The sequence below is a fragment of the Colletes latitarsis genome, chromosome 14, assembly GCF_051014445.1.
Source record: "Colletes latitarsis isolate SP2378_abdomen chromosome 14, iyColLati1, whole genome shotgun sequence".
Classification (NCBI taxonomy): domain Eukaryota; kingdom Metazoa; phylum Arthropoda; class Insecta; order Hymenoptera; family Colletidae; genus Colletes; species Colletes latitarsis.
This window is the reverse complement of record NC_135147.1, coordinates 28283121-28301067: the sequence shown is the minus strand read 5'-3', so window position 1 is coordinate 28301067 and position 17947 is coordinate 28283121. Positions and strand designations below refer to the sequence as shown.

Sequence of the window (17947 nt, the reverse complement as noted above, 5' to 3'; positions counted from 1 at the left end):
ATGCCTCTGCATACCTCTGCATCTCTCAGCATCCCTCTGCTAGCCTCTGCATGCCTCTACTGACCCCTGCTGACCACTTCTGATATATCTGGCAACGTATAACGATTACTACTGTCTACTGCCGGCCTCTGCTGATCTCTGCTGATCTCTGTCAACGTGTGCCTGTCTCTGCATGCATCTGCTGACCTCCGCTGACCACTGCTCATCACTGCTGATATTTCTAACAACGTATAACGATTACTACATGCTTCTGCTGGCCCCTGCTTGCCTCTGCATGCCTCTGCATGCCTCTGCATGCCTCTGCATCCCTCTGCATCCCTCTGCTGGCCTCTGCATGCCTCTGCTGGACTCTGCTGACCACTGCTGACCTTTGTCGACAACTTCTGCCATGATATATGCATTAAAGCTTTGTATAATGTAAATCTATGACAATAAATGATATAATTTCAAAGAATTCTATGTGTTCCCATCATTTTTACCTTTTTTTTCTTCTCCCGACCCTTCCCTTAGTAATAAGAAACCATTTATTCGGTTAAAACTGGAATTCCAAAGTGCCCAGAGTGTTTTCTGAAATGTCGGTGACCTTGACCCACTTTCGAAAGTGGGTCAAGGCCATTTGGATTCTCGAAGCGGCCAGAATTTTTCTGAAATGTCGGTGACCTTGACCCACTTTCGAAATTGGGTCAAGGCCATTCGGATTCTCGAAGCGGCCCGAAGATTTCTAAAATTTCGAATGGCCTTGACCTACTTTCGAAATTGGGTCAAGGCCATTCAGATTCTCGAAGCGGCCGAAAATTTTCTAAAGTTCGAATGGCCTTGACCTACTTTCGAAATTAGATCAAGGCCATTCGGATTTTCGAGGCGGCCGAAAATTTTCTAAAGTTCGAATGGCCTTGACCTACTTTCGAAATTGGGTCAAGGCCATTCGGATTTTCGAGGCGGCCGAAAATTTTCTAAGATTCGAATGGCCTTGACCCACTTTCGAAATTGGGTCAAGGCCATTCGGATTTTCGACGCGGCCGAAGATTTCTAAAATTTCGAATGGCCTTGACCTACTTTCGAAATTGGGTCAAGGCCATTCGGATTTTCGACGCGGCCGAAAATTTTCTAAAGTTCGGATGGCCTTGACCCACTTTCGAAATTGGGTCAAGGTCATTCGGATTTTCGAGGCGGCCGAAAATTTTCTAAGATTCGAATGGCCTTGACCCACTTTCGAAATTGGGTCAAGGTCATTCGGATTTTCGAGGCGGCCGAAAATTTTCTAAGATTCGAATGGCCTTGACCCACTTTCGAAATTGGGTCAAGGTCATTCGGATTTTCAAAGCGGCCGGAATTTTTCTAAACTGCTGGCGGCCTTGCGAGGACGTGGCACGTATCTTATAACTAAAGAAATAATTTGGAAAGGGAAAGAAAGGTAAAAAATGATGATAACACTTTTAATTCTTTGAAATTGTATCATTTATTATCAAAGATTCATATTACAAAGACGATATTACATATATATCACGTTAGAAGTATTAACAGTGGTCAGTAGTGGTCAGCGGAGGGTAGCTGACGTTGGGGGATGCTGGCAGAGGCCAGCTGAGTCCAAGGGATGCTTGCAGAGGTCAGCAGAGGCAGGCAGACGTCAGTAGTAATCATTCTACGTTGTCAGAAGTAACAGGAGTGGTCAGCAGCGGTCAGCAGGGGCCAACGGAGGCAAGCAGACGTCAGTAGTAATCGTTGTACGTTGTGAGAAGTGTCAGGAGTGGTCAGCAGCGGTCAGCAGAGGCCAGCAGGGGCAAGCAGACGTCAGTAGTAATCGTTGTACGTTGTGAGAAGTATCAGGAGTGGTCAGCAGCGGTCAGCAGGGGCCAGCAGGGGCAAGCAGACGTCAGTAGTAATCGTTGTACGTTGTGAGAAGTATCAGGAATGGTCAGCAGCGGTCAGCAGGGGCCAGCAGGGGCAAGCAGACGTCAGTAGTAATCGTTGTACGTTGTGAGAAGTATCAGAAATGGTCAGCAGCGGTCAGCAGGGGTCAGCGAAGGCAAGCAGACGTCAGTAGTAATCGTTGTACGTTGTCAGAAGTATCAGGAATGGTCAGCAGCGGTCAGCAGAGGCCAGCGGAGGCAGGCAGACGTCAGTAGTAATCGTTGTACGTTGTCAGAAGTATCAGGAATGGTCAGCAGCGGTCAGCAGATGCCTGTAGGAAAATGCAAAAGTACATGCTACTTTATTTCAGTTCCATACAGCGGTAGATGACATGCCAAATATGATAGATCGAAAAATTGTTAGCTTTATTTAACTTCTTCATATGATTGCTATGTAATACGTATTATGTAACTTTCATTTTTATAGTGAAATAATACATATGTTTGATTCGAATTACAATGGTGGTTGAGTTCATATTCCTAATCCTATACAACATGACGAGCTCGGTTTGTTTCGGACTTGTTGTTATAATACTCGACCGGTAGACCAGCCGAGTCTTAATTGCAAGTGTATCCTCTCGATTAATAAAAAAGTAGGCCAGTATATTCTCTCTCGCTTCGAGCGGACAAGTCGAAAGAATCCCCTGAGAAGATGTTCGCGGGGATTGTATCGATCCCCTGTTTACCTTGTACATCGTACTTTAGGAAAATTGGTTGCGTTCGCCGTATTACGCGAAGTATGTCGCGTCGCTGGCGTGCTGGGATCTACGAGAAATTGAAGGGAAATTGGAAATCTGCGTCAGAGCCCGACCCGTTTCGTTATACACGAGCTATCGATTACGCGACAGGCACTCCTGTTATTGGTGTACTTTTCCTATGCTAATTTACCGTCTCTCTTGACAGAATTCACGATACCCCTAATTATCTATGCTACGATACTCGAAGGAAACGAGAATTCGACGGTACCGACACACTCTGTTTCCGTATAACTGGGCCAAGAAAGAATCGATCAAATATTTTATTTCTGTTCCGTAAAACATTAATTACAATTTTAACCTCCACTTACAATTTTAACATCCATCTAATCGATGCCTCAGAGAACCAAACTGCAAGCTAAGGTCCCTGAACGTGTCCAAGTGTTTGAACGACGGATTGGATGCGGGTTGCCTGGGAGAGACCATCAGAAGGGCGCGCAATTTGGATGCACTGAGAGCTGCCGGTGTGTCGAGGCCAGCGGACGTGATGCCGTTGGTCCTGGCACTGACAGAGGCGCCCTGTCTGCAACTCCTGGATCTCGCTAGTCCACGACTTGCCCTCGATGATCATCCTTCGCGGTTGCTGTGTCACGCCCTTGCCAGGAACACGACCCTCAAACTGCTCAGCCTCGAGGGCTGGACGTTCCGAATAGAGGTGAGTCCACGTTTCTAAAAATCGTTTCTTTATGTAACTGTTGAACCTTTATTATTTTATCACGTAACTGGCGCGAGGCCTTGGTACAAGCAGAATCCATCGTATTCGCCTTCCGATTGTTAAGAGGACCCCGAATTACAAGAAATCGAACGATCGATATCAAGTGCCTGGAAAAGAGGTTCCTCCGATTACATCTTCGGGATTTCGACAAAGTTACGAACGGAGAGTGGGATCCGTAAAAGAAACTGATGGAGTATCAAGGGTCTAGTAACGATAACTCCTCGCCGCGTAAAAAGAATCGCCCGGAAAGCCTGCGGTTTTCTACCGGGAGACCGAAATAGAGTTTGGAATATTAATAATACGGATGAAAGATCGCTCCTTAAATTCGACTAACGCGTCGAAAAAGTTTAAGTGTCCTGTCTGACGTGATTCACGATCAGGAAAGCAGCCCTGGACGGCTGGTTTATTTCATTCCGACTGTAGCTCGAGATTTCTGCATATGCACATAACATAAATACGTTTCTCGGTTCCTTCCATTGAACCTCTTAACCTCCTAGCTCTATCTTACCGGTCCATTGTTGGCGACGAGCCATTATCTCCAGTGAAGTACGAGTGCCTCGGTAGGGCAGAAAGACCATCCAAAAACCAGAGGAGAAAACAGAGAACACGGCCAGGGGATAATCCTACCTGGTGCATTCATGGATTACGTCGGAGTTGGATAATTAATTATCGGTGATTTCAGACCACCTACAACCAGGAAGAAAAGAGATAAAGAGCATGCGACTCGAGTTTATCCTCCTCGCTAATTGCCAGGGACTAATACCGTAGAAACTTTAATTTCTTTCGAACGGAGTAACCCGCCAACAAAGATTCTATCTTCGTCAGTTTACTGTATTAACTAATGTGACCAATCATGAGAACAGCTCCTAAGTACGAAGAAACAAAGTTTCGCTGCTTGCCCGGTTAAAAACTACGAAAACGTCCGATTAATTGGGTTACAGAGCGTCTAATTGCAACGCGTATTCTACGTTTCGTAGTTGGTTACTGTACGAAAAATTTGGTGTTTGAAATTCGAGCGAAAAGCTAGTTACGATGTTCGGAGTCTGACCAACCGTTGAGCCGTTCCACTGATCCCGTTGTTCCAAACTTCCTGCTTTAATTGAGGACGTATAATTACGGTATGCAGGACGAAAATGAAATTCAGGAGTCGTCCACGGTCCGCTGGTACGCGAACGAGAGGAATTACACGCTGTAACTGCGACGTCTGACTATAATCGCTACTCTTCTACTGGTCGCGCATCAAAAGTCTATTTCCACTGCCGGCTCGCGAATCGACCGTCGCGCCTAAGGGTTGGGATTTCGAAAACAAGTCAATATGCAACACGATTTCATTCTAATAATAAAGTAAAATAAATATTACGCGTTGAAAGCACAACTATACGAGGGTTGCTTGCACTTTGATATATGGTTGGACGTTTAAAAGAGAAAGAAGTGCACTCGTGGGAGTCGATCTTGAAAATTTCATAAAATTTCGAATTATTGGCTCGCGTCCTTTGTTCCCCGGGCCCGGTACTCCCTTTATTTTCCCCGATAGCTTTTACACCGAGCTCCAAAATGGTTTCTCCATTCGATTCGATTTGTAGTTCGTCGTCTCTCGGTTCGCCTTCTTTGGCGTTTCACGATGATGAAAGCATCGAGGAGCCAGGCCTGGGCTGCCCGAAGGATTGATACGAAGGAAACGAGAGCAAATGTCTTTCCCCGATAAGACGGGTCACGGTTTATCCGTGTTCGTTCGAGGATCGTCCAGCGAATTTTGCTGCGGGAGATTTATGCGCGAACCCCTTACTCCATTATTCAAAACGTATTGCGGGGACGTCGCAACGCAGCAATCTATTTATTTAAATCCACCGCGCGTCGAAAGGGCCGTGCTAATGGCTGTCTAGAGCTGGCCTCTGCCAACGGTGTTCCGGCGAAATAAATGAAACTAGATTCTCGTTGAAATCAAAGGAAACATGGAACAAGAGCGACGCCGGTTGAATCTTTCGCCGCCACCGACAACTTTGATCGCTCTCGACGAAATATTGCTCACAAAAATTTCGAGGATCGGGAAGAACAGACTCGGAAGCGTGCTCTATTTGTCGCGAGTCTACCTCCCATACGAATCGGCGAGTGGCAAAATTAATTAATACTCGTAGAATTTAATTAAATCGAATACGAAGCCATCGGGATCAAGAGTTCTCTCTTTGCGAATAGAGGGTGAGGATTCGAGTGGTCGATCGCGACGGTTCGCTCCGCGCCGGCTGATTTATTTAAAAGCAACAACGCCGACGAAGCGCGTGAGCTTTACCCGCGAAATAAAGTACGGATACCGAACGGCGGCGGCCTCGATGGCGATACTCGACGGAAGCTGGCAAACAAGATATATATCCGCGACACGGCCAAATGGATTTTCCATTATTAAAAATGCTCCCGGGAGCACACTCGTCCGTGTGATCCAATTTACTTAAATCTGCCGGGAACTCGATGGCTCGGCCCGAGACGCAGCCACGTTGTTCTGTAACCAATCTTCTCCCGGAAAATAGAATGCAGGAGGAACGGACGCATTAAACGGACGAATCGATCATCGCTGACGAGTCTAACGACCGGGCTATTACTCGTAAACGCTCCTTCGAAGAGGCTCCTTATTTATTATCCGCCTCGAACGGATGCAAAACGGCCCAGATGATTTATAAGCTCGCCCTTATTTGTTCGGGGTCACGCTAATAAAATGTATGTTAATCGATCGAAGGAACTTGTACGGATTATTTGCAGACGGGGTACTGGGTACGCTGATGGAATAATTCTATAAATTATCGGACATTGGTATTTCTGCAGAATTCTTCAAAGTAACTTGCTTTAAACGATATTTTAAATTGCTCGATGGAAGGGGTGCAGGGCGACACGTGGGATCCTTAGCCGTCATAAAATAGTGCTCCTAGGGGGTTGCGGTAATATTGGCCGCAATAAATTACGCGGTATCCCGTTCTGGTGCTCTCCCGACCCTCGGAACAATCCTTCTACGCAACCCTGACCAACGTCTGCGAGGATCGCTGAAAATTTCCATGAGAATACCACTGCCCTTGACGTATCGCGTGCTCGCTCCTCGTAGCATTATGCAAACCTGTTCTACGAACGTCTGTTCGAAACAGTGTTCCCTGTTATGGAGAAATTGTCTAGTAGGAACGTCGCGAGTTAACCATAAAACCAACCATCCACCGTCTGTCTCCATTTTTAGCTCGCTTTATGGGACACCTCGAACACGAATCGATATTCACGGACAGCGAACGTCAAACGAAGAGACGGGAGCTCAAGGGGTTCAGGGATTAAAGATCCGGCTCGCGTGGATTATCCTGCGAAGTATTTTTAATAATCGATCGATCTTGGATCGTGCTACGGGAAGAACCAGCTGGTTTTAAGTACGGTTCTTTTAATCTCCTTCTAGCCCTTGATATCCCCGTTGCTTCTAAGGGTGTGAAAAGTCGAAGAAGCTTGAAATTCGACCCAAGCCCTAGCACGGAGACGTTTGGAGAAAATGGGGGTTTCTAGATCGCGCGACTGCCTGAATATTTTTGTTCGCGTATAATAAAACACGATCTTCTGGGGAAAATGCAGCAGGTTTACGTGCTCGTAAAGTCCTTCTACGCATTTGTCGGGATCAGGGAAAGGGACCGTGTGTTTTGTATTTCGAATCACGGCCAAGAGTAAAGTTTCATTTTCACGGCTTGAAATCGATAAAAGTGAACCTTTGTATCCCGCTTAAACGCCTTGGGGCAGATTCATCGATGAAGCAGCGACGCGTACGCTTAATTCGCGTCAGTTAACGAGGGTAAACTACGAGCAAGGGGCGATCGCGCGAACCGAAGAGGGTAGAGGTCGAGTTCGAAAAGCGCGTAATTCGCGGAATATCCCCGGATAAATTGTACAACCGTAAAATCCTCCCGGTGACTCGGCGATATCACGCGCGGAAACAATGAGGCGGGAGGCAGGGTGGCCCGGGCAGATTTAATTTAACGCACGAGGGTGATTATAAACAATGCAGGTCGTTGGAGCCCTCTCGACTCCTCCCGCGAGCTTGGCCCGCGCCGACCATTATTGTTCGGGCTGTCACGAGCCGGGATGATTTCCATTTAAAAAGAACGGTGCCCCGGTCGCCGATTCGTGCAATTTATGCGACCGCTCTGATATTTTTCACCGAACAATGAAAACCGCCCAATTTACGGGATATCAAGTCCCCCGCTACTGGGGGAAAAAACAATTTTCGAACACGAGCTCGTCGACGCGACGCATCGTTCTCCGCGATAAAGCCGCGCGCGCTCGCGAGCCATGTTTACGCAGCGATTCGTGTCGGGTATGACGTTCCTGACAAACTCTGCATACGCTCGACAACGCTCCAAGGGGTGGAGGACCGGCCTCGGTACAGCAATTCGCGTTGAAAGCCACCGACGTCATTAATAATTCCCGGAGAAACCGCTGAAACGAGAGCTGATTTGCCAAATGTCCTCCGCCACTTGTCGCACCACAGGGAATGGTTAACTTTGTGGATTTATCACGGAGACCGACGTCACTTTGCGGCTGCACTGCTCGGCCCCGGGCCTCCCACATTCCCCAAATAATGTTCTTAATTCCTCGAGACTCAGGAGACTTTCTTCTGTTGCATCTCCCTCGAGGATTAATTTCCGTCGTTCGGACCATTAGTCTCGTTTATAAACCAGACGAACCGAGTTGCACAACGAAATTGGTGTACTTTATGCGGCTGCGAATTAGAAATCGTCCGTCAAAATACCAAACGGCACTTGTTGCGTCGATTGGCGAGTAAACATTTTAAAACGAGAAAGAGCTGATCACGGACGCCCAACTCGAGCGATTCCCCATAAATATTTAAACCGGTCAACGTTGAAACGTTTCGAAGAAGTTTGCAAATGCGTAAAGGAGCAATGCCTGCGACAACGACGATCAAAGTCTGATCAATGTCCGCAACAAACAGTTTCGTGTGCGACAAAAGCGAGCCAGGTTCGCCATCCGAGGTTTAATCGAAACCGTTTCGGTATAGAGCGTTTGACGACTATATGCGCCCTACTCGAGTTACCGTACCGCGAAATTCGATCTGGAAAATAAAGGGGAATTCGGTGGCTGTCAACCTAATACCGGTAAGCCTGATTCGCAGTTGGCGGGCCCTCGTTGAAAGTCATCCGTTTAAAACGCGCTTTGACTCCGGCGGATCTTGGCCTCGCGATTCCCCGTCGAGGCTCTCCTGGTCTCCGCGCAGAATTCCCCGGAAGCAGCGTCTGTACTTTGGAATATTGCTCGGGGCTTCGTCGCGACGCATCCAGCCGCGGCAAAGTGGAACGAAGCCGTCCCATCGTCTCGATCGAACAGAAACCCGCCGTTCGAGATCAATTTCAAACTGTCACGATGTCGCGTCGCGCCACTTAATGACGCCTCCCCCTCGAAACTGTGTCGTTTAATTAGGTCGTGCTATTTCGAGGCGACGCGTGTACCGATATCAATCTTCGCCGGAGAAACTTGCGCCGTTCTAGCGCGAACCGGGACAAAGTTCGACGCTCGATGCACCGAGGTTTTCCGTTTCCGCTTTCGACGTCGTTTTCCGTGTCTTCGATTCCACGGGACACCGACCACGCGAACTTTGCTTAATCGGTTCGAACTCCGCGCGGCGATCAAAGCGAGGGTAAGTCGCAGCTTGTTAACTTCGTATTAACGTCGGAGCTTTGTCTTCCATCGCGACGCACGCGATCCTGTAATCTAGGAAGCCATTGCGCTCGCACGTCTCGCTTTGTTCCCGACTTATTGCAGGGTAACGCGATACCGCCAACGATCTCGACATCGCGACGCGTTCGTACAATGCCGGATCTATAACTACATGTTTAAACGATTACGATTCGACGATGAAAAGATGAATAAAGCTTCTCGATCGAGTTGGCATTGTTCGTTTTTTACGAGCCGGGTAACTCGAACGATAGCTTTCGCGGCGAGAGCCGTTCTTGCAAGAAAGCTATTCGTCCAAAGTGTGAGAATTACCAAGGATTCGAACCACAGAATTGTATGGCCCGCAGCGTCTCGAAACGGTACAAGCGCCGTCGCTTAAGTCGAAAAACGTGTCCGTGTTCGCAGGAATCGGACAGCTTGGCGGTATTCTCCGAGCTACTCAGATACACGAGCGTCCGCGAATTGAGTCTCTGCAACGCCCGCTTGCATCTGGCCGTCCACGAGGGTCCTTTGGCGAGATTAGGGCGTCGGGACGACGCTGGAGCCGAGCTCCTCAGAGCCGCGCCGCCTCCTGCCTGCCCCGCGATTGTGTTCCTCAGGTTGGCTGGTTTTCAAGTAAGTAATCCTCTTTCCAGCTGTACGTCCCGGCTTCGCTAGATGAAAGGGATCCCCGGTCTCTTGACTTCGCCGTGAGTTTCGCAATTACGAATTAAATTGCCAGCTCGCCTTAACGAATCAACGAAACCGTACTTTCTTAATACCGGGACGATCGAACGAAACTAGATTTTATCCAGAAACTTTTCCTCTCGCGTGAAATTCTTCCTTCCCAGCGATACCTAATTTTTACTTGTACGTGGCGATCGACTTCAACACGCGAATTTCGTGGTAGGTTTAACGTTGAGAGATTCGAGATTCAGTTTTAGATTTCGAATGACGGCAGAGTTCGCAACCCGCTGTTCTCTACTAATAAAGAAACCGCGTACCCTAAAGTTACAAGCTTCTCCCATTGATATTCTTCGAGTGTTCTATAACCCTAAGTACAGACGCGTGTACCAGAAACGGATCGTAACGACGGGCACGGTTGTCGGCGAGAACGCGAGCCGATGTATCGGGTTCCCGACGATCTGACACGGCCCATTCGAGACACTCGAGCCCACTCGAACCGGACGATTCGTAATTTGAGGCCGTCGATGATTCGTTCGCGGTCTGAACGGCGGTCGTCCTGACCACGGTAGATCATTCGTCTTGGTCGGGGAGAACTGGTTTCCGACCAACGAAACGATTCGTTGGCCGCGTTACACGCTCGACGAATAGTGGCGTCAAATTGGACGAAAGATATACGGTAATGCACGGTTGAATTTTATCGAAATTCTCGCACGCAAGCTAGGTTTTTGGAAAATTGACTCGCTGGCCGTCATCTCTATTTGGTACGGTGATTATGTATTTCTGACTCCAGGTAACAGTGAACGATCGTTTGGCGCTCCGAGGGCCGCTTCTGTTGCCGTTCCTCGCCGGTTTCACCGCCCTGAGCGAACTCGATCTCTCTCTGGACAAGTCCACCATAGGCGGCAGCAGCGGATCTCTGTTGTTCATCAACGACAAGATCCTCCAACAGTTCTTCGCCTGTCTGTCCACTCATTTCAGGAATCTACAGTCTCTGAGAATCAATTTCTGGCGGGTGACGTTGGAGGACAGCGAGAAGACGATGAGGCAAATCGCCAAATACTTGAAACTGTGCAACCTGAGTTTCCTCAAAGCGAACGGACTGATAGTGAACGACAGCGCGAAGAAGGTGCAAATGGAGCACGTTTTCGTGCAGACGATCCTGACGCATCTGCAATACCTCACCTGGCTCTGCCTGGACTCGGTGGAGCTGACGGAAACGCAGGCCTCGAGCGTCGGGAAGTGCGTCAGAGACCGATATCCGGGCACCTCGTTGGAGATCAGCGCCAAGGATGTGCACGTCAAGTCTGTGAAAGCTCTGGTCACCGCGGTGGTGGAAGGTGGAAGGGCAGAGGTCGTCTACACCGGTGGATCCAACTGTAGACTGAAGATCACCAAGATCCAGAAGAACGGCAAGGCCAAGAAGAAGTGAGAGTTCACCGAGGATCTTTTGGTTGTCAGCGACAGGGAAGTTTCTTGATACTTCGTTCGCGAAGAAGGATGACGACGAGGAGGTTGAAGGGTCGATGCTAAATGTTGGAAAATATACGAATATAGAAAATATAGGATGAAGAAACGTCCAGTTTGGAGTTGTTCGTCGAGACATATTGATTACGTACGATTTTGTTAGTGTCCCACCGATCCGGTGAAACGGATTTTCAAGAGGAAGGGTAAAGGAGAAATTAAAAAGAGGTACGTAAACGCGTAGTTATAAGAAGGAAACGAGCCGATTACGTCGAACGCGCGTATCGTCGACGATTTTAGCCATAAGAGGCACGTAGAATAAGAAGATTACTTACGACGGAAAGGCGCTAAGGACAAAGAAGATCGATCGAAGTCGGCACATTGTGGATTTTCGTCTTACTGTGATTTCCTTTTTCGCGCGTTGTCGCTCTCCTAACGATAGAATCATATAGATCGTAGCGTTATTAGCTCGAGTATTCTCGACGGTCCGTTAAACGCAGCGAGATAAGTCTAAATCGTAGGTAAAATAAAAGTATCTTTGTTTCGGAAGAGATAGCGTCTTTTCGAAGAAGGAAGAATAAACGGAGAAAGATTATTATCTTGCAAACGACCAACACACACGCATTACCGAAAGATATTTAAAGAAAAATAAAAAGAAAGAGGCTGTTGCAACTAGATACGTTCGTTGTTGTTAGATGGACTGTAAAATACGATTCAGAGTAATATATTATTATTATTATCGACATTATTACGATCATCATCATTATTATTATTATTGCTATGATTATTAGTATATTCTGATCACGATTATCAAATGTTACGATCGATTGAATTCCAATCGACGATCCAAGAGTGAAATGGCTTTAGCGGATGAGGAGCGTTGTTTGAGACTTGAAGAAATTTTATAGATATTATATTCTACGTGGTAGCGGGTAGAAAATCGTATCCAGTGAGAAAGTCGTCGGATTTTCAAATTCTACGGTACACGATATAGAGAACGGTGGCTATTGTATTGTATAAAAAAAAAAAAAACCTTAACAAGCAAAACGTGCAACACGACTGCCAAAATCATTAAACCTTACACCTGACCGTGATCTATCGTCTATACCGGTATTAATCACAAGTTCGTTACTTCCTAGGATAAGCGTGCGGTTCTACAACGATTTCTATCGATCATTAATCACCGATGCGAGTGTTAGGTGCGATTTCACGCAATCCCTTGCGAACCATTATCATTGATATGCAAGAGGAACACGATACTGCCATGCACCTAAAAACGAATTTGAAATAAATCAGCGAGACGATTCGATCGGTTTCTGTTCAACTTTACACGAAGCAATTCCACGCGATGTTCACCTCCCTTTTTTCGTACTATTACTTACATTGCAAGTAGACAGAAAGCAGAAAAATATTTGCAAGTTCAGTTTGCAAATACACCGAGGGGCCATCCCATCTCCTTCTACCGTCGTTCTAGGAGTACAAGTCGTAATTTATTCCAAGTACATCGTACACTGTTGGCCATCCATGCAAACGATCGAACGCAAATTAAACAGTTTCTGTTCTTTGTCTACGAGGTTTCGTTTTACTAACGGTGTAACCCATCTTTTGCGGTTCTCGTATTAGATACACAAGGGCGTGCGTTTCGCACAGTTTTTCATTTTTGATAGTTTGCTATATGTATATAAAAATGCATCGATCGACACCGTACGAGACGAACGAGATGTTTAAAATCCAATCTGTTAAATTTACGAGCCCGTTTAAGGAAGAAGAACCGATAAACGCGGCGAAACTGAAACTGACACCACACACGCGTATCGTCTAAGGCGTCTACGTGTGGCATCAGCTTCAGCGATTTTATTATAAATATTTATGTATTTATATGTGTATACATATCCTTCAAATAAATGTAATATGTGTTTGAAAGCCCGCAGTTCGAATAATTCCCCCGTTTCGATCGAAAGTAAACGCGCATAGACTCGATGAGGAGAAATAAATTTATTTATACAAGAGACAGATCACTCCTAGTCGACCAACAGAGAATGAACCACAAATTATTATTAGTACAAGTATTCCTGTTTATTTACACTCTCTCAATACTGAGGACATTCTCTTTGATCGTTCATCTATACAATAACGCTGATAAAACGTAACAATGTTCATTTTCAATTCGGAGATTGTACCGGTCATATCGGATCGCAAAGTATTTGATCGTTTTACACATGCACGTTGATACAGTATCTCGATACAAAAATCCTTCGCGTTATTCCTATAAGTTTGCATTAATTTTTTGGCTTACGTCATCACAACTTCAAGTATACAAATCATATATCTCGATTACGTGGAATGTCCTGATCACGCTTACGATTTATAGTTATAAATCTTTCGTTAATCTAATTCGGCAATCGCCATTCGAAGACGTTACAATGCTGGTGAAAACGATGAAACATGATAAATGACTCTTGTCACTTTGTTGCGTATTTATAAAATATGTAATAAAAAATTATGCGTACTAATGGGATAGTTGAATTAATGAGTTCTCGTAGTTCCGTTTCGATCAACGACAATCAACTCCAATATTACAAACAATCTTTACCGGCCAGTTTCTAAACAAATTTTTCTACAGTATAGTTATTTTGATATTAATAGTAATTCATTTACTGGATGCTTCTACACTGTATTTCGTAAGTACAGACACACTGCTGTGAAACGATCATCAATACGCGGTAAGTGCGAGCGAATTTCTTGATATCGATTTTATTTTACACAAACAGAATGTACAAAATAAATACGATTTTGAGGAAAGCATAACTCCGTATAAACGTAAGAATATCAATTTATATTACATTTTGTAAAATTGCATTTATATATATGTATATATTTCACAGATTTCACGTGGCAATGACTAGCTGTCCACAGCTGTCTGCAAATGAGTTTGGCCACTATAATTATGTGCAAACACAATGTTTTTTCTTTCTACGTTTTTGCACGCGCTTGATCATAGTTCGGATTTTACATTACAAACAGTAATATACAGAAAGTTATTGATGTGACATAAATTAGTCTTACAAAGATAAAAAAGTCTGAATGCTGTACACCAATAATTTCTAAGCTTTAAATGCAATTTGATACAAAGACTTTAATAAATAATACAAATCATTACTCTTGGCTTTTGGTTGGAAAGGAGTGTAGTTGACAAAAGTAAATGAGCTGATATTTATATGTACATTAACAAAAAGAGGAATGAACTTTGAAATGAAATTGTAATACAATCCTTAGGAATATGATGATACAATTATATCAATCGCTTCCACAGATTTTAATAACCGAATATATTCTTAAACAATTTGTAATCCAAGATGGTATTCACTATTACTCAAAACAATGCATCTGCACAACTTTAAAATGGCAGAAATATTTTGCACTAATGCAGTGTTCCTTGCTTGCTTTTGACAGACTCCGCAAACAAATACAGTCTTGGAGCACTTATAAGAACACTTTATGACATGCACGTTTTTTGTAGATCACATAGGTGCGTAATCCAGTTGGACCGTTAGATGCCTTATCCCAGCTGCTTGGAATATCATTTGCGTATGCGCTACAACGTATTTCGGCTCTACTGTTCTAGCCACTTCTAATTTTAAACACCCGACATAAACGTCCGAACACAATGTCCAAAAATGTGGTTCTTGTACACTATATACCCCAGCCAGTTGAGTCACCTTGTTATAACACTGTGGCAGAACATGATCCAATGCTGCTGGTTGCCTTTGCATTAATATTTCCCATGAATCTTTCATTAATGAAAGCACACTTAAAACTATCAATAATGAAATCAACATAGAACAAATCGGATCGGCTATAAACCAACCAAACAGGCGCATCAGCACTGCTGATACAATTACACCTACAGATCCTAGAGTGTCTGCTAAGATATGCAGGAAAACTCCTTTCATAATCTGAGAGTTTGTACCACTGAAGGAGGGATCAATTTCAATATCGTGATGATCGTGGCTGTGAGTGTGATTCGAGTGAGAATGACCATGGTCACTGTGAGAATGAGAATGAGAATGAGAATGGCCATGACCCCCACCATGGCCATGCCCATGCCCATGATGGAACACGTATATTCCTACTAAATTAACTATCAATCCCATAATAGATACAACCAAAAGCCTCTCGTGTTTTATCTCTGGGGGTTCTATGGATCTTTCAACAGCCTCTGACATTATGAAAAGGGCAATAAAAAATAAAAGTAGAGCATTAACAAACCCTCCCAAGACTTCTGCTCTGACATAGCCATAAGAATATCGTTCGTTTGCTCTCCACTTAGTTATAACAGATGCGGCCAAGCCAAATAGTAAACCAGTGCAATCAAAGAACATGTGAAAACTATCCGATATTAAACCCAAACTATTTGTCCATACTCCGTACAGTAATTCGATAAATGCAAAGGACAAATTGAGCAGAAGAAATAAAAACAAATTCCTAGTATTTTTATCAGAAAATATTAGACGTTTCCAACTTAATAACTTCTCCTTTATCCGGCTAACAAGGTTTCTTGAATCCTTGTGCGTAAGTGGAAGCATTTTGCAACAGTGCCAGGGCTGCTTCTATCAGTCACGTTATCCTGTAATAAAAAGAAACACGATTTTGTGGTAACTCCGGATTTTGCATATGTTCGTTTGAAATACTATTTTTGTGACTGAACTTTTTATCGAATGCTATTTACACGGTAATTCAGGCGTTTAAATAAAAATTTTATAGTTCAAAGAAGGCAATCGTCGAACATAATCAAAAATATGTGGAAGGTAAACCGATGATTGTCCAGCTGATTAGAGACACGTTCGCTTATCAGTTAATGACACTCGATAATAATGTAACATAATGCTTTCTTCACTTAAAAATCTCATTTAGGACTAGCTGCTAGTTTGCCATCGATTAATTTATTCAAATTGCACATTTATCGTTTATAGATTAAGTTAAATAAAAATACAAATGACATGTAGCGACGGTGAAAGGCATCTTAACCTTACATAAATGTTTCTATTGTAAAGTAATTACCTTTCCAGTACGAAATTGGATGTACAAATGAAGACTCGTGATGAATTTAACGATAGTGAAGGGTATTCTTAAAGCAAATACATTTTGCTGGCGCGTCAAAGGTAAGAAATATCGAGACGTGAAAACACTCGGCGTAGCGCCATGCTTGACACGGTACAGCCACTCCTGAGCGACTGACAGCTCGACACTATTTTATTAGTGACACGTGTAAACCGATTTTTATATACTTTCTAATAATCGTACAATATAACCATTAACTTAATTTTTCCATTAATTCGTTCACTCATTATTATTTTATTTCCTTCAATTTTCAGTCTATTTCGGTAATGACATTGACCAACGCAGTGTCCGAATGAAATAACCATTAAAGATGGTGACCTATTCACTTCCCTTTCTTTCCGAGTAGACAGTCATCATGGTGAGTACGCTTCCAAAGAACGTTTTTCCTTTCTATTTTTAATTATATTTGCATCAAGTAATTTTGTGAGTGAACAGAAGTTTACGACTATGTGTTATGATAATTTTCTTTGAAAAATTGATCGAGTTCTTCGTAAATGTTATGTGTAATCGAGAAGATAATCTTTGTCAACGTCTTCGTCCACATGGTGTATACAACACGTTCAAAGAATTTAATCGTGAATCTTTTATGTTCATTTGCAATTACTTCTAAGTTAACTTAACGCGTGAACATCTCTACACTATTCTTGTATGCTTGTTTTGTTGACACGGTAATCAATTTCTCGACGTACACATTACTATTGTTAAGTATATTCATAGCGATTGATATTTGTTTTCAATTAACATATAATGATGATAATTTCATGCTGGAACGATAACGTGATAGCAAACTATACTGATTTAATGAGTCTGATTAATAGTTGACAGGAAAATTTAATATTTAGATTCTTTGGACATGTCATATATTATTATTTTTTATTTCAGCCGCCTAAGAAAGATACGAAGGGGTCTTCGAAGCAACCACAGAAGACGCAGAAAAAGAAGGAAGGAGGATCTGGTGGAAAAGCTAAAAAGAAGGTTTGTATAATCTTTCCCTACTTTAAATTCATACCTATGAAGTCTTTAATAGATTGACTGTCATTGCAATTACCATGTGTAATCTTGGAAAACTATTTTTTATTGTAGAAGTGGTCCAAAGGAAAAGTTCGCGACAAATTAAACAACCAAGTACTGTTCGACAAAAGCACATATGAGAAACTGCAAAAAGAAGTAACTATGTACAAATTAATCACACCATCGGTCGTTAGTGAAAGGTTAAAGATCCGCGGATCTCTCGCCAGAAGGGCACTGATTGAACTGCAACAGAACGGATTCATCAAACAAGTCGTTCAACACCATGCCCAATTGATCTACACACGAACTACCAAGGGTGATGATCCGGCTGCGTAATTTCGTTCCTGCGCTATGTATAAATTCGTTCAATAAAAAATTTCAATAAAACAAAACCCTAATTTAATAATCCTTCTAATAAATAAATTTTGACTTTATACCTTATGGTCTTTTGTAATCTAATGTGACTATCGTACCGAAGTTAGGGTTTGGCCTCCCCTTATGGATGGTAATCAGTGGGAAAATCTCACGTATTTTTCGGGAAATAGTTCGTTATTTCAACGCTAGATGACGCTCATTTTTCGACCTCAAACCCCCTCTCGCCCCCC

General features: G+C 43.8%; 3 protein-coding genes across 4 annotated transcripts in view; 2 read left to right on the top strand and 1 right to left on the bottom strand.

The window, feature by feature from the left end:
- Positions 1–13110, top strand: part of LOC143350341 (uncharacterized) — a 141851-nt gene extending 128741 nt beyond the window's left edge. For both annotated transcript variants that reach the window (XM_076782419.1, XM_076782418.1), the window contains 3 exons: positions 3008–3320; positions 9489–9698; positions 10540–13110. In XM_076782419.1, the coding sequence (XP_076638534.1) occupies positions 3008–3320; positions 9489–9698; positions 10540–11178 (1162 nt within the window). In that variant the 3' untranslated portion in view covers positions 11179–13110. The remainder of the gene's footprint in view (positions 1–3007; positions 3321–9488; positions 9699–10539) is intronic.
- An 82-nt stretch (positions 13111–13192) lies between these two features.
- Positions 13193–16633, bottom strand: Znt86d (solute carrier family 30 member 7). The gene is made up of 2 exons (XM_076782474.1): positions 16272–16633; positions 13193–15837 (listed from the first exon to the last, which is right to left on the bottom strand). The coding sequence occupies exon 2, from the start codon at positions 15794–15796 to the stop codon at positions 14732–14734; it is 1065 nt and encodes a 354-aa protein (XP_076638589.1). The 5' UTR covers positions 15797–15837; positions 16272–16633; the 3' UTR covers positions 13193–14731.
- Rps25 (ribosomal protein S25) lies at positions 16627–17734 on the top strand. Its single transcript, XM_076782497.1, has 3 exons — positions 16627–16689; positions 17214–17306; positions 17415–17734. The coding sequence occupies exons 1-3, from the start codon at positions 16687–16689 to the stop codon at positions 17676–17678; spliced, it is 360 nt and encodes a 119-aa protein (XP_076638612.1). The 5' UTR covers positions 16627–16686; the 3' UTR covers positions 17679–17734.
- The last annotated feature ends 213 nt before the right edge of the window (positions 17735–17947 follow it).